Consider the following 22,398-nt stretch of genomic DNA (forward strand, 5'->3'; position numbering starts at 1 on the left):
ACCTTTGGCGAGAGAAAACTTGGACGCAGCCATATGCGGCCGCATCAGATTGGAGTTCGACCCATCTCCCCAATCGAAAGCCCCCGTTGCCACTCCAAGACAACACCGCCAAATCAAATCAAGAACGAATCTTCGCTGCAACGCCGCCATGCCCTGCCCTTGGGTTACGCGATTGCCTCCACGCCCGTGCGGCGCTACTCACTGGCCGCAACGGCGCCACGCCCGGCGCTGGGGTTACACCGCCATGCCCTTGCGGCGGTCTGCGCCATCGTCCCACGATTCGGGGCCCTCGACCAGGGCACGCTCGATTAGTCTGACAGAGGCGGCAGCGGTGCGGAGGGGTGGCAGCGGAGGAGAAAGACGACAAGAGGTCGGGCTACAATGCATATAAATGAAACAAACAAATGATTAAGGTTGTCTCCAAGGTCAAAGATCATTTCTCCCTCACATATGGACATTTTCAGACCTCAAAAGGGCGCCCAATGAGTTCCCTCAACCGTTTAGACAGTCCGGGCTCCCAAAATGCAGCCAATATGAAAATACCTTTGATAGCTAGCAGTATATAAGCCAACAAAGAACTTAGTGCTTCTCGGCCCCAACCTTCCACCTTGAGACTTCTCTGCTGTCAAAAGAGAAGCACGCTTTGGCGGGAGCAGCTACGCAGGATCTAACAACAGGTCGTCAATATAATGAGCAATAACAACTCTCTATTCTGCTTCTTTCTTCCCCGGTAGTCGTCCAGCATCGGTAACCATCCTCCTCCTACAAAAAGACAAAGCGTCATCTTTCTCCCTACCTCTAATTTTCCTCCAGTTTCATTCTCTTGATCCGCCCATTCCCTACCACTATTGTCGTTCAAAAGTCTCATCTTGCCTTACCATACACAATTTAGTAACTTTAACAAAATCTATGAAAATAGTTCTCATGTGCACCTCCATTTCTATCCAAATTTAACAAATTTAACAAATTTAGACACTTTCCCCTTCATCCACCACCACCTGTAAGGCTGTAATACCAACCGACCCTCATAGTACCTATCTATCCAACAATGCAAATTAGTATTACATTTTATGATTGGTCACTATTTTACAACATTTAGTAAATGTTAGTAGGAAAAATTATTATCACTTATCGTGTTACCAATTTGCCATTTATTAGCCACCTTGACATGAACGGATTCAATGGGTTCTGTATCTTTGTCATCGAAGAAAACTACTTCCAGAAAATGTTAAAAAAACATCACTGGAAAAAAAATGATGAAGTGTATATACACAACAATGATGATCTTCTCGGTAAATAAAATCCAAGCACTGTACATGATTTGATGACAATTATTCGTATTTGGCAGAGGGCTTCTCTGTTGTTTATGCTAAGGAAAAAATATTATTCAGAAAACGTAGAGATGGATGAAAAACAGAAACAACTTTTGCATTTGTCCCCATAATGTTACACGATTATAAGTATAATGGTAGATGCGGATATGAATTTTAGTTCAAATAACAGATTTCATTTTCACAAGGAGTGAATGGGAAAAAATACCACAGAACTATCAAAGAAAGGCGTGAAACAGCTGTCAGCGTATTTTTTGAGAAAACGCAAAAGACTTTTGCGTTTCATTGCATTGAAAAGAAGGGGTTTGGTACAATCCTCCCACCTTATTCTCGTTTCTTGCATTTAACCTCTCATATTGGCAAGTCTGATTCTCGGAATGGTCCGACCTGCACATCAGTAAATTTATCAGAGAAACATAATGTCACGTGGGGTACACCCCACGTACCAATGGGAGACCGGAAAAACGACTCAAGCACGCTTAGCAATAGTGGATTCAAACACGCTGAGCACTACCAAGGCCTACTGGATCCATCCATCAACTATCAATAAAATGTATTGAAAAAGCTGCATTTAGAGAACCTTTTGGTTTTTTTTATTCCCCTCTCCTTTAACAATTCAAGGTACAAATTAATGACCTGAAGACAAGGGATCCCACTTTCCCCATTACGTATAAAAACACCAGTGCAAAGTTTACATGTTTGCAATCAATAAGGATGGTTTAGTACATGTCAGATGAATATTTAGCTTGTCATTTAACCTGCCACGTGGTCTCAAACACTGATTTTTTTTCCTGCTAACCTGAATGTTAGACGGTTCATGCAGCACCAGGACTTTGCTACTGTAAGTGAAAAAGAGCAATGTTGAGTTGTGTTAGCAAGGCACATAGGAAGCTTCAAAGAAGATGCAAGCATGTCATGAAACGTACCCTGAACCGTTGCCATACAAACAATCGTGAACTTCATTTCCAGCTTCAGTAGTTAGAGGTTCAAAGAATTGAGAAAGATCGACATACATAAATCAAAGGGTTAATGGAGAATAGAAGGTTGTACAAGCCACAACCAAGCAGGTCAATCAGACACATATTAAATAAAAAAAAACAGAAGAACACTGTGGTTGCCTCTTTTAAAATTTGAAGCAGTCAAACCAGATTTGACACTAAGTATGCCAAAACTGTGAAACTATCTGCATCAGTTTGCTACTTCCATCCCCAAATAAGTTTCAAGTCACCAGCTAGGCAAAAGGTGCATCCCAACGCGAGGAGGAAGATTGAAAAAAAACGGGCAGTTACAGTGACTGCACCGGTGACTTGGAGCAGACTTGGTACTACTGCCGCATCAGATATGCTAAAGCATCAGCGTCCACTGACTGGTCCGCGGCGGCACACGCGATGATAACGTCGACGCATCTGATAGCCAAGGCGAAGACGGCGGCGACACTCATCTATGGGACTATGGGAGAAAAGCAACGCTGACCCCAGATCGGGTAGCAAGATGAGTTGCCCAGAAATAGAGGGAACCAGTTGTCTGTTGTCAAACAAAAAATAAAAAAAGTTTAAAACAGAGCACACCAGCCGTGATCAGAAACCATGAGTCTTTCCAACTTAATATGACACATTCATGCAGCACAAATACAGGAAAACAGTACATTCAAGATTCAGTAATTGTCGCACATATATTGCCACTCGAGAGTCAGAACTAAATTGCAAGAATTATGTATATCAATGGCATCATTTTGACTGAGACGGACCAAACCAAACTGAATGTTATAAGCAACGGATAAACAGAGCACCAAAATTTCAATCACAGATAGGGTTGATTCTTGAATCTGGCAAGTTATGGGAAGGTGTGTGCTTACAGGGAAGGAGAAACCCCCAACATGACAACACCGATGAACCAGGTGAAGAAGGAGACGATGACCCAGACACGCACGAGGCTAGACGGCCTCGCGTACTGGAGGATGCTACCGTACAAAGACGTGATCCCATTGAAGATCATCATCCTGGAGAAAGTAATGGCCAGCGTCTTGAACAGCGTCTGCAGCACATGCAACAAAAGATCTCCATCTCTTGAGAAACCAGAAAAATACGACTGGCAAAACGAAACGCAATTCGCAAGCCGGTCATGCACAATCGCATCAAGCTTCTCCAGGGGAAGAAAATGTTGAAATTTGCTAGTGCGCTTTTGGCCCAAAGCCCAACTAAAATTCTGAAATTCTCTTGGCCATTCATGCACACATGTGAGTGAAGTGAGTGAGGCTAAAGTTTAGTCCCACCTCATAAGTTGAGAGAGAGTTGCACCTCTTTATAAGGTGAGCTCTCCTACCACTTGTATGAGCATGAGAAGAGGAGACCTACACGCGCGCTCCTCCTCCTCGCTTGCCTCGCCACGCCACGCCTCGCCTCGTCACGTCACGACGCGCCGCGGGTTGCGGGATTGAGCCGAGCCGAGGACAGAGCTATGCACGTTGTCTATATTTTTGCTGCTCGGGAAAAATTAATGAGTCATTAATTAATAATTAACGGACGCGTTAATTACTGAACAGTTTCCGATTCTTTTGGATCGTGACGACTCGGACGTGGGGTTTACTCCCATGACCTACCCGGCCCACACTATATAGTCGGGCAGACGTCTACCCTAGCCGCTGCCGCTTCGTATGGTTTCTCACCATCGCTCCAGATCATTGCGCCGCCAAGCAAGTCTTCTCCATCCCTCCTTTCGGCGTGCACTGGGAGAAGGGACAGCAGGCCTTCGAAACCCCGCCACTCGTGATCCTGTACGAGAGAGGGGCGATCAGGTTTTTGGGGAGCGCACTCGCGTGACTGCTGGCAGCGACGACTTCGCGAACGACGACTTCTTCCCCGACCTCGCCAACCTCATCCTCGACGACATGGGCGACAACGTCAACGCCGGCGGTGCTGCTCCCGCTGCACCGTACCTGATTCTATCTTTCCTGTTCGAGATCGTGGTAGAATTCATGTTTCTAGTATGTGCCCTAGATGTGATCTGTTCATCTGCTATGCTAGTTCGCATGATTAGTTCAATCTCTGCTACTGTAGTCATGGTTTATATTTTGTTTATTCGGATTAAATCTCGTAGTAATTTGCTCATATTTTCGACAATCCAAAAACCTGACTATAGGCAATTTACTCCGAGTGGTTTTGCTGCGCATCTGAAGCCGCCTGCCTTCAAGGGGGCGCAATATAAGAGGTGGCGCACGAGAGCAGTCTACTGGTTCCAGACCATGGGCTGCTATGACCCCACTAAGGGCAAGCCTGAGGGCGATCTTAATCCAGCACAGCTGGAAGCTTTTGGGAAGATCGATACTCTCTTTAAAGGCGCTCTTCTGGGTGTTCTTGATGATTCCATTGTGGATTCATATATGTCGTTTGACAACGGCAAGGACATGTGGGCAGCGCTTGAGGCCAAGTTTGGTGCCTCGGACGCCGGTAGCGAGTTGTACGTCATGGAGCAATTCTATGACTACAAGATGACTGATGAGCACTCTGTTGTACAGCAGGCTCATGAGATACAGTCGCTCGCAAAAGAACTTGAGCACTTCAAGTGTGTGTTGCCGGACAAATTTGTTGCCGGAGGCATTATTGCCAAGCTTCCACCTTCGTGGAACAATTTTGCTACTTCACTGAAACACAAGAGACAGGAGTTTTCCGTTGCGGATCTCATTGGTACTCTTGATATTGAAGAGAAGGAGAGAGCAAAGGACACACGTGCTCGAGTTGCCGAGGGAGCTTCTAGTGCCCACATGGTACAGAAGAAGAACTTCCAGCCCAATAAGTTCAAAAACAACAAGAACAAAACTCAGGGGAAAGGCAAGTTTGATACAAAGAATAAGCCATCACATTATACCAACTTCAAGAAGAATTCTCATAAGAAGGGGAAGGGACTTTGCCATGTCTGCGGTGATCCTAATCACTGGGCTCCGAAGTGTCCTAACCTCTATGAGGAGCGCGAACATGAGAAGGGCGGCAAGTCCGCTAATGTTGTCATCGGTGATACTAATATGAAGGAATCAGGGTACGGTATTTTTCCTACCATCCTTTCAGTATTTCAATCCCCTGATTGGTTAATTGACACCGGTGCCAATGTACATGTTTGTGCTGACGCATCCATGTTTTCTTCTTACCAGGCCATAGGGACTTCTCCCGTGCTGATGGAGAATGGGTCACATGCCATTGTTCGAGGTGTTGGTACGGTCGATCTGAAGTTTACTTCGGGGAAGACCGTGCGTCTGAAGAACGTTCATCATGTGCCATCCATCAATAAAAATCTCGTTAGCGGTTCCCGTTTATGTCGAGATGGTTTTAAGTTGTTTTTTGAGTCCAATAAAGTTGTAATTTCCAAGTGTGGACAATTTGTTGGAAAAGGCTATGAGTGCGGAGGCTTGTTCCGCCTATCTTTGTCAGATATTTGCACTAAAGTTATTAATAATGTTTGCCACAATAATGAGTCGGATATTTGGCATTCACGACTTTGTCATATTAACTTTGGTTGCATGACGCGGCTAGCCAATATGAATTTAATTCCGAAAATCTCTACTGTCAAAGGCTCTAAGTGCCAAGTATGTGTGCAAGCTTAACAACCTCGCAAGTCCCATAAGACTGCAGAGGCAAGAGACTTGGCGCCACTAGAGCTTATACATTCTGATCTTTGTGAGATGAATGGCGTGTTGACAAAAGGTGGAAAAAGATATTTCATGACGTTTATTGATGACTCCACTAGATATTGCTATGTGTATCTTCTGAAATCAAAAGATGAGGCTTTAACTTTCTTCAAAAACTATAAAGCTGAGGCAGAGAACCAACTTGATCGAAAAATTAAACGGCTTAGGTCCGATCGTGGTGGAGAGTATTTTTCCAATGAATTTGATCTGTTTTGTGCGGACCATGGTATAATCCATGAGAGGACGCCTCCCTACTCACCTCAGTCTAATGGGGTGGCCGAAAGAAAGAACCGGACTCTGACTGATTTGGTTAACGCCATGTTAGACACATCGGGTCTTTCCAAGGAATGGTGGGGGGAGGCGCTAATGACCGCGTGTCATGTCCTAAACCGAGTTCCCACAAAGCATAAGACCATGACTCCATTTGAGGAATGGGAAAGGAAAATGTTGAAACTCTCTTACCTACGTTCTTGGGGTTGTTTGGCGAAAGTCAATATACCAATTCCCAAGAAGCGCAAGCTTGGACCAAAAACCGTGGATTGTGTTCTTCTGGGCTATGCTTTTCATAGCATTGGCTATAGATTTTTGATAATAAAATCTGAGGCATCCGACATGCATGTTGGTACGATTATGGAGTCTAATGATGCAACTTTCTTTGAGGACATATTTCCTATGAAGGATATGTCAAGTTCATCAGATCAGGAGATACCTATTCCATCTAGTGAGGAACTCACTGTAATTCCTGAACCCACCATTGTGATGGAACACGTTGAGAATCCTGTTGAGGGTGACAATGAAACTCCTATAAGGAGTAAGAGACAGAGGACTGCAAAGTCCTTTGGTGATGATTTCATTGTGTACCTTGTGGATGACACACCCAGGACTATTTCAGAAGCCTATACATCTCCTGCTGCTGACTACTGGAAGGAAGCTGTTCGTAGCGAGATGGATTCCATCTTAGCTAACGGAACCTGTTGGAAATATGCCCTAGAGGCAATAATAAAAGTATTATTATATTTCATTGTTCATGATAATTGTCTTTTATTCATGCTATAACTGTATTATCCGGATATCGTAATACACGTGTGAATACTTAGACCACACTATGTCCCTGGTAAGCCTCTAGTTGACCAGCTCGTTGTGATCAACAGATAGTCATGGTTTCCTGACTATGGACATTGGATGTCGTTGATAACGGGATCACATCATTAGGAGAATGATGTGATGGACAAGACCCAATCCTAAGCATAGCATAAAAGATCGTGTAGTTCGTTTTGCTAGAGCTTTGCAAGTGTCAAGTATCTCTTCCTTCGACCATGAGATTGTGTAACTCCCGGATACCGTAAGAGTGCCTTGGGTGTATCAAACGTCACAACGTAACTGGGTGACTATAAAGGTGCATTACAGGTATCTCCGAAAGTAGCTGTTGGGTTGACACGGATCGAGACTGGGATTTGTCACTCCGTATGACGGAGAGGTATCTCTGGGCCCACTCGGTAATGCATCATCATATTGAGCTCAATGTGACCAAGGTGTTGGACACGGGATCATGCATTACGGTACGACTTGCCGGTAACGAGACTGAACAAGGTATTGGGATACCGTCGATCGAGTCTCGGGCAAGTAACGTACCGATTGACAAAGGGAATTGCATACAGGGTTTGATCGAATCCTCGACATAGTGGTTCATCCGATGACAACATCGAGGAGCATGTGGGAGCCATCATGGGTATCCAGATCCCGCTGATGGTTATTGACTGAGAGCGTCTCGGTCATGTCTGCATGTCTCCCGAACCCGTAGGGTCTACACACTTAAGGTTCGGTGACGCTAGGGTTATGAAGATATGTATATGCAGAAACCCGAATGTTGTTCGGAGTCCCGGATGAGATCCCGTACATCACGAGGAGTTCCGAAATGGTCCGGAGGTAAAGAATTATATATAGGAAGTGTTATTTCGGGCATCGGGACAAGTTTCGGGGTTATCGGTATTGTATCGGGACCACCGGAAGGGTCCCGGGGGTCCACCGGGTGGGGCCACCTGTCCCGGGGGGCCACATGGGCTGTAGGGGGTGCGCCTTGGCCATCATGGGCCAAGGGCACCAGCCCCTATAGGCCCATGCGCCTAGGGTTTCCCCCTAGGAGGAGTCCTAGTGGTGGAAGGCACCCCTAGGTGCCTTGGGGGGGAGGGAAACCTCCCCTAGGCCGCCGCCCCCCTAGTAGATCTCATCTACTAGGGATGGCGCCCCCCTGGCACCCCTATATATAGTGGGGGAGAGGAGGGACTTCATACACCAGCCCCTGGCGCCTCCACCTCCCCCCGTTACGTCTCTCCCTCGTAGTCTCGGCGAAGCCCTGCTGCTGTGACGCCCTGCATCCACCATCACGCCGTCGTGCTGCTGGATCTTCATCAACCTCTCCTTCCCCCTTGCTGGATCAAGAAGGAGGAGACGTCTCCCGTCCCGTACGTGTGTTGAACGCGGAGGTGCCGTCCGTTCGGCGCTGGTCATCGGTGATTTGGATCACGTCGAGTACGACTATATCATCACCTTGCAAGCTTCCGCACGCGATCTACAAGTGGTATGTAGATGCAAACTCTCTCCCTAGACTCGTTGCTTAGATGAACTCATAGATGGATCTTGGTGAAACCGTAGGAAAAATTTTAATTTTCTGCAACGTTCCCCAACAGTGGCATCATGAGCTAGGTCTATGCGTAGTTCTCTTTGCACGAGTAGAACACAACTTTGTTGTGGGCGTGGATTTTGTCATCTTACTTGCCTCTACTAGTCTTTTCTTGCTCAACGGTATTGTGGGATGAAGCGGCCCGGACCAACCTTACACGTACGCTTACGTGAGACCGGTTCCACCGATTGACATGCACTAGTTGCATAAGGTGGCTGGCGGGTGTCTGTCTCTCCCACCTTAGTTGGAGCGGAATCGATGAACAGGGCCCTTATGAAGGGTAAATAGAAGTTGACAAAATCACGTTTTGGTGATTCGTAGGTAAGAAAACGTTCTTGCTAGAACCCAATTGCAGCCACGTAAAAGATGCAACAACAATTAGAGGACGTCTAACTTGTTTTTGCAGCGATTGATCATGTGATGTGATATGGCCAGAAGTTGTGATGAATGATGAATTGTGATGTATGAGATCATGTTCTTTGTAATAGGATTCACGACTTGCATGTCGATGAGTATGACAACCGGCAGGAGCCATAGGAGTTGTCATTATTTTTTGTATGACCTGCGTGTCATTGAATAACGTCATGTAAACTACTTTACTTTATTGCTAAACGTTAGTCATAGAAGTAGAAGTAGTCGTTGGCGTGACAACTTCATGGAGACACGATGATGGAGATCATGATGATGGAGATCATGGTGTCAAGCCGGTGACAAGATGATCATGGAGCCCCGAAGATGAAGATCAATGGAGCTATATGATATTGGCCATATCATGTCACAACTATATAATTGCATGTGATGTTTATTATGTATTATGCATCTTGTTTACTTAGGACGACGGTAGTAAATAAGATGATCCCTTATAAAATTTCAAGAAGTGTTCTCCCCTAACTGTGCACCGTTGCTACAGTTCGTCGTTTCTAAGCACCACGTGATGATCGGGTGTGATGGATTCTTACGTTCACATACAACGGGTGTAAGACAGTTTTACACAACGAAAACACTTAGGGTTAACTTGACGAGCCTAGCATGTGCAGACATGGCCTCGGAACACGGAGACCGAAAGGTCGAACACGAGTCGTATGGAAGATACGATCAACATGAAAATGTTCACCGACGATGACTAGTCCGTCTCACGTGATGATCGGACACGGGCTAGTCGACTCGGATCGTGTGACACTTAGATGACTAAAGGGATGTCTAATCTAAGTGGGAGTTCATAATTTGATTAGAACTTTATTATCATGAACTTAGTCTAAAACCTTTGCAAATATGTCTTGTAGATCAATGGCCAACGCTAATGTCAACATGAACTTCAACGCGTTCCTAGAGAAAACCAAGCTGAAAGATGATGGCAGCAACTATACGGACTGGGTCCGGAACCTGAGGATCATCCTCATAGCTGCCAGGAAACAATATGTCCTAGAAGGACCGCTAGGTGACGCTCCCGTCCCAGAGAACCAAGACATTATGAATGCTTGGCAGTCTCGCGCTGATGATTACTCCCTCGTTCAGTGCGGCATGCTTTACAGCTTAGAACCGGGGCTCCAAAAGCGTTTTGAGCATCACGGAGCATATGAGATGTTCGAAGAGCTGAAACTAGTTTTCCAAGCTCATGCCCGTGTCGAGAGATATGATGTCTCCGACAAGTTCTACAATTGTAAGATGGAGGAAAACAGTTCTGTCAGTGAGCACATCCTGAAGATGTCTGGGTTGCACAACCGTATGACCCAGCTGAACATTAATCTCCCAGATGAGGCGGTCATTGACAGAATCCTCCAGTCGCTCCCACCAAGCTACAAGAGCTTTGTGATGAACTACAACATGCAGGGAATGGAAAAGACCATTCCTGAAGTGTTCTCGATGCTGAAGTCAGCAGAGGCTGAAATCAAGAAAGAACATCAAGTGTTGATGGTCAATAAGACCACTAAGTTCAAGAAGGGCAAGGGTAAGAAGAACTTCAAGAAGGAAGACAAAGATGTTGCCGCGCCTGGTAAGCCAGTTACCGGGAAGAAGTCAAAGAATGGACCCAAGCCTGAGACTGAGTGCTTTTATTGCAAGGGGAAGGGTCACTGGAAGCGGAACTGCCCCAAATACTTAGCGGATAAGAAGGCCGGCAACACCAAAGGTATATTTGATATACATGTGATTGATGTGTACCTTACCAGTAATCGTAGTAACTCCTGGGTATTTGATACCGGTGCCGTTGCTCATATTTGTAACTCACAGCAGGAGCTGCGGAATAAACGGAGACTGGCAAAGGACGAGGTGACGATGCGCGTCGGGAATGGTTCCAGAGTCGATGTGATCGCCGTCGGCACGCTGCCTCTACATTTACCTACGGGATTAGTTTTGAGCCTTAATAATTGTTATTTAGTGCCAAGTTTGAGCATGAACATTGTATCAGGATCTCGTTTAATACGAGATGGCTACTCATTTAAGTCTGAGAATAATGGTTGTTTGATTTATATGAGAGATATGTTTTATGGTCATGCTCCGGTGGTCAATGGTTTATTCTTAATGAATCTCGAGCGTAATATTACACATGTTCATAGTGTAGATGCCAAAAGATTTAAAGTTGATAACGATAGTCCCACATACTTGTGGCACTGCCGCCTTGGTCACATTGGTGTCAAGCGCATGAAGAAGCTCCATGCCGATGGACTTTTAGAGTCTCTTGATTATGAATCGTTTGACACGTGCGAACCATGCCTCTTGGGCAAAATGACCAAGACTCCGTTCTCCGGAACAATGGAGCGAGCAACCAACTTGTTGGAAATCATACATACCGATGTGTGCGGTCCAATGAGCATTGAGGCTCGCGGAGGATATCGTTATGTTCTCACTCTCACAGATGACTTGAGTAGATATGGGTATGTCTACTTAATGAAACACAAGTCTGAGACCTTTGAAAAGTTCAAGGAATTTCAGAATGAGGTGGAGAATCAACGTGACCGAAAGATAAAATTCTTACGATCAGATCGTGGAGGAGAATACTTAAGTCACGAATTTGGTACACACTTAAAGAAATGTGGAATCGTTTCACAGCTCACGCCGCCTGGAACACCTCAGCGAAACGGTGTGTCCGAACGTCGTAATCGCACTCTATTGGATATGGTGCGGTCTATGATGTCTCTTACCGATTTACCGCTATCATTTTGGGGATACACTCTAGAGACAGCTACATTCACTTTAAATAGGGCACCGTCTAAATCCGTTGAGACGACACCGTATGAATTATGGTTTGGAAAGAAACCTAAGCTGTCGTTTCTAAAAGTTTGGGGATGCGAAGCTTATGTCAAGAAACTTCAACCTGAAAAGCTCGAACCCAAGTCGGAAAAATGCGTATTCATAGGATACCCTAAGGAAACTATAGGGTATACCTTCTACTTAAGATCCGAAGGCAAGATCTATGTTGCCAAGAACGGATGCTTTCTGGAAAAAGAGTTTCTCTCGAAAGAAGTAAGTGGGAGGAAAGTAGAACTCGATGAAGTACTACCTCTTGAGCGGGATAGTGACGCAGCACAGGAAACCGTTCCTGTGATGCCCACACCAACTGAAGAGGAAAACCATGATAATGATCAAGGTACTTCGGATCAAGTTACTGCTGAACTTCGTAGGTCCACAAGGACACGTTCCGCACCAGAGTGGTACGGCAACCCTGTCCTGGAAATCATGTTGTTAGACAACAATGAACCTTCGAACTATGAAGAAGCAATGGCGGGCCCGGATTCCAACAAATGGCTTGAAGCCATGAAATCCGAGATAGAATCCATGTATGAAAACAAAGTATGGACTTTGACAGACTTGCCCGATGATCGGCGAGCGATAGAAAACAAATGGATCTTTAAGAAGAAGACGGACGCGGATGGTAATGTTACCATCTATAAAGCTCGACTTGTCGCTAAGGGTTATCGATAGGTTCAAGGGATTGACTACGACGAGACATTCTCTCCCGTAGCGAAGCTAAAGTCCGTCCGAATCATGTTAGCAATTGCCGCATACTATGATTATGAGATATGGCAGATGGACATCAAAACAGCATTCCTTAACGGGCATCTTAAGGAAGAACTGTATATGATGCAGCCGGAAGGTTTTGTCGATCCTCGGAACGCTAACAAAGTATGCAAGCTCCAGCGATCCATTTATGGACTGGTGCAAGCATCTCGGAGTTGGAACATTCGGTTTGATGAGATGATCAAAGCGTTTGGGTTTATGCAGACTTATGGAGAAGCCTGCGTTTACAAGAAAGTGAGTGGGAGCTCTGTAGCATTTCTCATATTATATGTGGATGACATACTCCTGATGGGAAATAATATAGAATTTCTAGACAGCATTAAGGCCTACTTGAATAAGTGTTTTTCAATGAAGGACCTTGGAGAAGCTGCTTATATATTAGGCATCAAGATCTATAGAGATAGATCGAGACGCCTCATAGGTCTTTCACAAAGCACATACCTTGATAAGATTTTGAAGAGATTCAGAATGGATCAGTCCAAGAAGGGGTTCTTGCCTATGTTACAAGGTATGAGACTGAGCTCAGCTCAGTCACCGACCACGGCAAAAGATAAAGAAGAGATGAGTGTCATCCCCTATGCTTCAGCCATAGGATCTATTATGTATGCCATGCTGTGTACCAGACCCGATGTAAACCTTGCCGTAAGTTTGGTAGCAAGATACCAAAGTAATCCCGGCAAGGAACACTGGACAGCGGTCAAGAATATCCTGAAGTACCTGAAAAGGACAAAGGACATGTTTCTCGTTTATGGAGGAGACGAAGAGCTCGTCGTAAAGGGTTACGTCGATGCTAGCTTCGACTCGGATCTGGATGACTCTAAGTCACAAACCGGATACGTATATATGTTGAATGGTGGAGCAGTAAGCTGGTGCAGCTGCAAGCAGAGCGTCGTGGCGGGATCTACGTGTGAAGCGGAGTACATGGCAGCCTCGGAGGCAGCACATGAAGCGATTTGGGTGAAGGAGTTCATCACCGACCTAGGAGTCATACCCAATGCGTCGGGGCCGATCAAACTCTTCTGTGACAACACTGGAGCTATTGCCCTCGCAAAGGAGCCCAGGTTTCACAAGAAGACCAGGCACATCAAGCGTCGTTTCAACTCCATCCGTGAAAATGTTCAAGATGGAGACATAGAGATTTGCAAAGTGCACACGGATCTGAATGTCGCAGATCCGCTGACTAAACCTCTCTCGCGTGCAAAACATGATCAACACCAGAACTCTATGGGTGTTCGATTCATCACAATGTAACTAGATTGGTGACTCTAGTGCAAGTGGGAGACTATTGGAAATATGCCCTAGAGGCAATAATAAAAGTATTATTATATTTCATTGTTCATGATAATTGTCTTTTATTCATGCTATAACTGTATTATCCGAATATCGTAATACACGTGTGAATACTTAGACCACACTATGTCCCTGGTAAGCCTCTAGTTGACCAGCTCGTTGTGATCAACAGATAGTCATGGTTTCCTGACTATGGACATTGGATGTCGTTGATAACGGGATCACATCATTAGGAGAATGATGTGATGGACAAGACCCAATCCTAAGCATAGCATAAAAGATCGTGTAGTTCGTTTTGCTAGAGCTTTGCAAGTGTCAAGTATCTCTTCCTTCGACCATGAGATCGTGTAACTCCCGGATACCGTAAGAGTGCCTTGGGTGTATCAAACGTCACAACGTAACTGGGTGACTATAAAGGTGCATTACAGGTATCTCCGAAAGTAGCTGTTGGGTTGACACGGATCGAGACTGGGATTTGTCACTCCGTATGACGGAGAGGTATCTCTGGGCCCACTCGGTAATGCATCATCATATTGAGCTCAATGTGACCAAGGTGTTGGACACGGGATCATGCATTACGGTACGACTTGCCGGTAACGAGACTGAACAAGGTATTGGGATACCGTCGATCGAGTCTCGGGCAAGTAACGTACCGATTGACAAAGGGAATTGCATACAGGGTTTGATCGAATCCTCGACATAGTGGTTCATCCGATGACAACATCGAGGAGCATGTGGGAGCCATCATGGGTATCCAGATCCCGCAGATGGTTATTGACTGAGAGCGTTTCGGTCATGTCTGCATGTCTCCCAAACCCGTAGGGTCTACACACTTAAGGTTCGGTGACGCTAGGGTTATGAAGATATGTATATGCAGAAACCCGAATGTTGTTCGGAGTCCCGGATGAGATCCCGGACGTCACGAGGAGTTCCGAAATGGTCCGGAGGTAAAGAATTATATATAGGAAGTGCTATTTCGGGCATCGGGACAAGTTTCGGGGTTATCGGTATTGTACCGGGACCACCGGAAGGGTCCCGGGGGTCCACCGGGTGGGGCCACCTGTCCCGGGGGGCCACATGGGCTGTAGGGGGTGCGCCTTGGCCATCATGGGCCAAGGGCACCAGCCCCTATAGGCCCATGCGCCTAGGGTTTCCCCCTAGGAGGAGTCCTAGTGGTGGAAGGCACCCCTAGGTGCCTTGGGGGGGAGGGAAACCTCCCCTAGGCCGCCGCCCCCCCTAGTAGATCTCATCTACTAGGGCCGGCGCCCCCCTGGCACCCCTATATATAGTGGGGGAGAGGAGGGACTTCATACACCAGCCCCTGGCGCCTCCACCTCCCCCCGTTACGTCTCTCCCTCGTAGTCTCGGCGAAGCCCTACTGCTGTGACGCCCTGCATCCACCATCATGCCGTCGTGCTGCTGGATCTTCATCAACCTCTCCTTCCCCCTTGCTGGATCAAGAAGGAGGAGACGTCTCCCGTCCTGTACGTGTGTTGAACGCGGAGGTGCCGTCCGTTCGGCGCTGGTCATCGGTGATTTGGATCACGTCGAGTACGACTACATCATCACCTTGCAAGCTTCCGCACGCGATCTACAAGTGGTATGTAGATGCAAACTCTCTCCCTAGACTCGTTGCTTAGATGAACTCATAGATGGATCTTGGTGAAACCGTAGGAAAAATTTTAATTTTCTGCAACGTTCCCCAACAGAACCTGGGAGATCACTGACCGTCCTTATGGGTGCAAACCTGTAGGATGTAAGTGGGTGTTCAAGAAGAAGCTTAGACCTGATGGTACGATTGAAAAGTACAAGGCACGGCTTGTGGCTAAGGGTTATACCCAGAAAGAAGGTGAAGACTTCTTTGATACTTACTCACCCGTGGCTAGACTGACCACAATTCAGGTGCTACTATCACTGGCTGCCTCACATGGTCTTCTCGTTCATCAAATGGACGTTAAGACGGCTTTCCTCAATGGAGAGTTGAAGGAGGAAATTTACATGGATCAGCCAGATGGTTTTGTAGTACCTGGTCAAGAAGGAAAGGTGTGCAAGTTATTAAAGTCTTTATATGGCCTTAAACAAGCTCCTAAGGAGTGGCATGAGAAGTTCGAAAGAACATTAACTGATGTCGGCTTTGTAGTAAATGATGGTGACAAGTGTGTGTACTATCGCCATGGTGGGGGCGAAGGAGTTATTCTTTGTCTGTATGTCGACGACATATTGATCTTTGGAACCAAACTTGATTTAATCAAGGAGGTTAAAGATTTCTTATCTCGCTGTTTTGAGATGAAGGATCTAGGAGTAGCTGATGTTATCTTAAACATCAAGCTGTTGAGAGATGAGAATGGTGGGATCACACTGCTTCAGTCTCACTATGTGGAAAAGGTCTTGAGTCGTTTTGGGTATAGCGACTGCATGCCTTCTCCAACTCCATATGATGCTAGTGTGTTGCTTCGAAAGAATCGACGGATTGCTAGAGATCAACTGAGGTATTCTCAGATAATTGGCTCGCTTATATATTTGGCGAGTGCCACGAGGCCTGACATCTCTTTTGCTGTGAGCAAGCTGAGTCGGTTTGTGTCAAAACCGGGAGATGATCATTGGCGTGCGCTTGAGAGAGTTATGCGCTACTTGAAGGGCACTGCGAGCTATGGGATTCACTACACCGGGTATCCAAGGGTACTGGAGGGTTATAGTGACTCGAACTGGATATCTGATGCTGATGAGATTAAGGCCACAAGTGGTTATGTTTTTACACTTGGTGGTGGCGCTGTTTCCTGGAAGTCTTGCAAGCAGACCATCTTAACGAGGTCAACTATGAAAGCAGAACTCACAGCATTAGACACTGCCACTGTTGAAGCAGAGTGGCTTCGTGAGCTATTGATGGACTTACCTATGGTTGAAAAACCAATACCCCCTATCCTGATGAACTGTGATAATCAAACTGTGATAGTCAAGATAAACAGTTCTAAGGACAATATGAAGTCCTCAAGGCATGTGAAGAGGAGATTAAAATCTGTCAGGAAACTGAGGAACTCCGGAGTTATTACGTTGGATTATATCCAAACATCGAAAAACTTGGCAGATCCCTTCACAAAGGGTCTATCACGTAATGTGATAGATAATGCATCGATGGAAATGGGTTTGAGACCCACCGCATGAGTTGTCCATAGTGGTAACCCACTCTATGTGATCGGAGATCCCGTGAAGTAGAAGTGGGAGACAAGCTGTTGGTCAGCTGAGAGGAGAGTATCCTTATTTTAATTATCCCACTCTGTGAAGATGCAATACTCTCCTGATCTGCATGGCAGGTTGATATCTATCTTAATGTGTTCCAAGTGGCTTATTTGAGTAAGCAGAGATGTTGTCCTGCAGAGCATCTCCTGAGGAACACACCTATATGAATTTGACTGTTAACGTCGCAGTCTGTGAGAAGTGGGTGCTCTCTAATAAATTCATGAAAGGCCCTGGAGTATGACGTATACGCTCCACCCGCGGGGAAGCCTTGTGGCAGCCAAGTATCGGTCAAGAATTTGTGTGAAACTAGTCTCGCAGAAAACTTGTAGTTCAAGGCATAGTCCACTATTCAAGTTGTGATCTAGTGTAGCATAAATCTTTAAGTGGAAGTTCAACTTCACAGTCTCCACTAAGCACCGGTATATAAACAATGTTTTGGAAACAAATGGTGAAATGTGCCAATGAGACTTTGTGGGGGATTGTTGGAATTTGCTAGTGGGCTTTTGGCCCAAAGCCCAACTAAAATTCTGAAATTCTCTTGGCCCATTCATGCACACATGCGAGTGGAGTGAGTGAGGCTAAAGTTTAGTCCCACCTCATAAGTTGAGAGAGAGTTGCACCTCTTTATAAGGTGAGCTCTCCTACCACTTGTATGAGCATGAGAAGAGGAGACCTACACGCGCGCTCCTCCTCCTCGCCTCGCCTCGTCACGACGCGACGCGGGTTGCGGGATTGAGCCGAGCCGAGGACAGAGCTATGCATGTTGTCTATATTTTTGCTGCTCTGGAAAAATTGTTTTCGATTCTTTTGGATCGTGACGACTCGGACGTGGGGTTTACTCCCACGACCTACCCGGCCCGCACTATATAGTCAGGCAGACGTCTACCCTAGCCGCCGCCGCTTCGTATGGTTTCTCACCACCGCTCCAGATCATTGCGCCGCCAAGCAAGTCTTCTCCATCCCTCCTTTCGGCGTGCACTGGGAGAAGGGACAGCAGGCCTCCGGAACCCCGCCACTCGTGATCCTGTACGGGAGAGGGGCGATCAGGTTTTTGGGGAGCGCACTCGCGTGACTGCTGGCAGCGACGACTTCGCGAACGACAACTTCTTCCCTGACCTCGGCAACCTCATCCTCGACGACATGGGCGACAACGTCAACGTCGGTGGTGCTGCTCCCGCTGCACCGTACGTGATTCTATCTCTCCTGTTCGAGATCGTGGTAAAATTCCTGTTTCTAGTATGTGCCCTAGATGTGATCTGTTCATCTGCTATGCTAGTTCGCATGATTAGTTCAATCTCTGCTACTGTAGTCATGGTTTATGTTTTGTTTATTCGGATTAAATCTCGTAGTAATTTGCTCATATTTTTTACAGAAAATAGCCACCGTTGCCACAGTTTTACTGAAACACGCAATGTAACCAGGTCTCATATCTCATCAGAAAATACAAGTGGATGCAATCCGCAAGTGCCTAATTCTCTTTGCCAGAAATATGACATACAGAGCATTACAAAGCCGATTTGCAAGGCAAAAATATATGAAGGAAATGATAATGTACGTACCATCTCCCTCCGGAGCTCTTCCTTGTAACCGAGCTTGTTTAGGCGCTTCTCACTGGAGTCCACCTCAATCTGGGACAGCGCTACTCTCCAGACTCATCGCTATCCTTGTCCTCTGCCCCAGCACGGCGCCACCGCTGCCACTGCTTCTGCAACCAGCCGCTCCACCCCTTCAGTGACGCGGCCGCCCGGCTCCCATCCTCAGTGCCCACAACACGAGTTGGCGGCTAGGGTTAGCCGCAGGGGCGCGCATAGGATGGGATTGGGAACAACGAGGAGGTGCCGGGGATCGATGGGGGAGAAAAGGGTGGCGGCCAACGCGAGAGCCGGATGGCGTCGCGGGGGCAGCAGCAGCGGTTCCTCTCAGATCTCAGAGGCGGCGAAGGGCTCCGCCGCTGGGGCGTCCTTGACGATGGAACCAGGAAACAGATCGAGGGGAGGCTATGAGAGGAACATAGAGACTCGCCCCATCCCACAGCAGACCGCCGCCTCCTGCAAGCGCGACGGCGAAGGTTTCGATCGGCCGCGGAGTGGGTGTAGGGGTGGATCGGGCGGCGGTGGAGATCGATCTGCTGTGGGCACGAGGGATCGATCCCAGGGATTTTTTTTGCACCGGTTTATTTCGATGGAGGGTAGAGCAGATGTGGGACGATGACGGAAAAAAAACGATAGTAGGGGATGATAAAAATAAACCGCGCGGACTATTCACCAACTGCTTCATTAGGAGTAGACAGAGATGAAGGGTTATGCAAAGTGGCACTCCATGATACTTTTTTTCTTTTTACTTTTTTTGGATGAAGGTGAGGATTTTTTTGAGATGTTTTTTAGACGGAGGCGAGGACTTTATGATTTTTTAAATGAAAACATGCGCACTGCTTCCTTTCAAGCGGTGCCACAGGGTGACGCCCCAACCACTAGTAAACTTGAAGTAGATTCGCTGCCGGTGACATGGATATGGCTGTACACGAGCCGAGTCGTCTCAGCTCCGAGCTTTGCTTTGTCTCGCCCTTTATCTGAGCCTAGCAGAGCCTGCTCACTCACTGACTAAGACGCCAGGAGGGGCTTGGCACAAGCTTACGTCCGGCTCGGGTCGACTTGGGAGGTTCGGCGAGCGGCAGCGCGGCATTGGCAAACCGGGTTGGGGGCTTGGCGAGGTACAGGGAGGCTGCACGGCGTACTGTGACGGCAACACCCTAACCCTAACCCTAACCCGAGGGGAGCGAGTGGCGAGAGGGAGGAGCCAACTTTGATCGGCCATCGGTTATATGTCTGATTAACTTTAACTTAACTGAGAAATGGCAAAGCTCATGAACTTGTGTAGTCGAGTAAATGTTGACATACGGGCATGATCATGAACAAAAGGGCATGTAAAATAGGTTAACTATTTGACACATGGAATGCTCAATAAAGAGGGGTTTCAATATGGTGTACTGCATTTCTTTTAGCAGAAGAGAGAATCTCACAACGGGCTGCTACTTTGGCACTAACTACAACTAAAGATGTTATTTCTAATATATCTAGAGTACTACTACAACATATGGTGTCACAGGTAAATATCCATCACAGCTCTACAGAAACATCCCTTTTCTGGCATTTTCTCGCATCCCTCTTCTGGCAGCCGGTTCAAGAGTCTGTAGGACCTGTAACAAACAATAACACAACATGAGTGTCAAATAACCAAGCCTTCTTTTGCATGCAAAAAAAACTCTCCCAAGGTGAATGAGAGAGCGAACATGCAAGCAATATTTAATCACATTCTTTGCAAAATGTCACACAGCTCAAAGTTAGCGCCCGTCGACAAACCTACAAGCACCAACATGCACCTCTTGTACCAAAAAATCTAAAACTTCCAAGTCTACAATGGAAGATGTGGATGCTTTGGTGAAAAAAAACATGGATGAAGTCTGTTCTCTACAACATACTTGCTGCGCACCACCTATTTAACAAAACCATAAACTTCCAATATATCACCATACTTTATGGTGTGCTATGATATTTTGAACATCACATGGGTGTCATGTAAGAGTGTGACATAAGCTTGCAGACTTATTGCTAGCATTATGTCTGGATAATAATTATCTGCAAAAAAAATGGAATATACATACTTGAGAATTGAAAAAATAATATGGATAATAATCTGTAGATGGGTCTAGTTAAAAGAGGAGGGTGTACCTAGCTTGTAAGAACTTCTCCAAGTTCTGATAATTCTGCTGTCCACTGTACAGTACTTCGTTGTTTTTTGAGTGTGTGAAACACCCCAACCTATGGAGTTAGGGGGAAAATCTCTTAGTGCTAGCACTTGCTAATGATACTTCGGTACAGAGGAATGGATGGCAGTGATCAAGCAAACCGCCATTATAATATAGAAATGAACTTACAGAAATATGAACTTCAGCACCTGAAGGGCCCTTGCATGTGATCATCAGCGTATTTTCCAACTGACAATTGCAAAGAAAAAACATTGCAGTCAAGACCGTGAAGCTAACAACTACTCCCTCCGTTCCAAAATAGATGATCCAACTTTGTACTAAAGTTAATACAAAGTTGAGTCATCTATTTTGGAACGGAGGGAGTACCACACAAATGTAATTTATTTTCAACTCATTAACCTAACAAATCTCTAATACACCAACCTCGATTGTGGTAGAAACAGGTTTTCCATTGATAGATTCAATAACATCACCTTTTTGGATTCCGAGTATCTCAGCATTAGATCCTTTCGACACCTAGGGTTCAATTGCCAAACAATTATACCATATACACATGGGAAAAAGAGCACCTTCAGGAAGCCATTACATACCTCTTGAACAATAAGACCATGATCAATGTTATACATTCGCCATAACATGTCAACATGAGCAGGTTCTAGAAGCTTGATGGCTTGAAACATCATCCCAAGATGGGGCCGGGCGATGCACCTACACCAAATCAGACACCATTTTAACATATTTCGAGCAAGGTATAACAAAACCTTTCAAAATAAGCAATCTTTGGTGTTTCTATCAAACATGTTAAAAAAATCAACATATTTTGAGCAAAGTATACAGGAGTTGTAAACTTCTCGAAATAAGCAAACATTTGGTGGAACTCAACTTTTATTTAACATGTTAAAAAAAATCAACATATTTTGAGCAAGGTATACAGGAGTAAGTAATCCTTTCAAAATAAGTCATCTTTAGTGGAATCCAACTTCTATCTAACGGTCAACAAATATTTTGATACAAATAAAGTTCAAAAGGGCCCAAAGGGGATGAATCATTCATTGTAATTGAAAAATGCTCAAAGACGGGTTTTCATGACATCTACTACCACTATAAAAAGAAGAGAGGGGCAGATCCAAACAATCAGGCGCGTCCATAGACAAGATCCGATGGTCTGTAATCGTTCCGTGTTTAACCCAACAAGCCACGCAATTAAGCCACCCGCGCCCCCGTTCAAAAACAAAAACCGTTCGCACGACCTCTCGCCTCGCCCGCACGACCTCTCGCCCCCTCCTCCTCCTCCCGCGCAGTTCGCTGTCGCACCATCGCGTCGTTCGCTGCGTGAGCCGCCCGCCGCAGGTCGCCGCCCGTCGTGCCCCGCGGGAGCCGTTCGCCGCAGCGCCGTCGC

The 22,398-nt window shown here is 46.2% G+C and overlaps 1 protein-coding gene across 1 annotated transcript in view; it reads right to left on the reverse strand.

Annotated features, from left to right (window-relative positions):
• Positions 1-20,135: 20,135 nt before the first annotated feature.
• LOC123110198 (serine protease HTRA3) overlaps positions 20,136-22,398 on the reverse strand; it is an 11,696-nt gene continuing 9,433 nt past the window's right edge. The window contains exons 6-10 of the mRNA XM_044530671.1: positions 21,590-21,707; positions 21,423-21,515; positions 21,168-21,227; positions 20,962-21,051; positions 20,136-20,429 (exon numbers count right to left, since the gene is read on the reverse strand). Of these exons, the coding sequence (XP_044386606.1) occupies positions 20,962-21,051; positions 21,168-21,227; positions 21,423-21,515; positions 21,590-21,707 (361 nt within the window). The 3' untranslated portion in view covers positions 20,136-20,429. The remainder of the gene's footprint in view (positions 20,430-20,961; positions 21,052-21,167; positions 21,228-21,422; positions 21,516-21,589; positions 21,708-22,398) is intronic.

This window comes from Triticum aestivum, chromosome 5B (assembly GCF_018294505.1).
Source record: "Triticum aestivum cultivar Chinese Spring chromosome 5B, IWGSC CS RefSeq v2.1, whole genome shotgun sequence".
NCBI classification, from domain to species: domain Eukaryota; kingdom Viridiplantae; phylum Streptophyta; class Magnoliopsida; order Poales; family Poaceae; genus Triticum; species Triticum aestivum.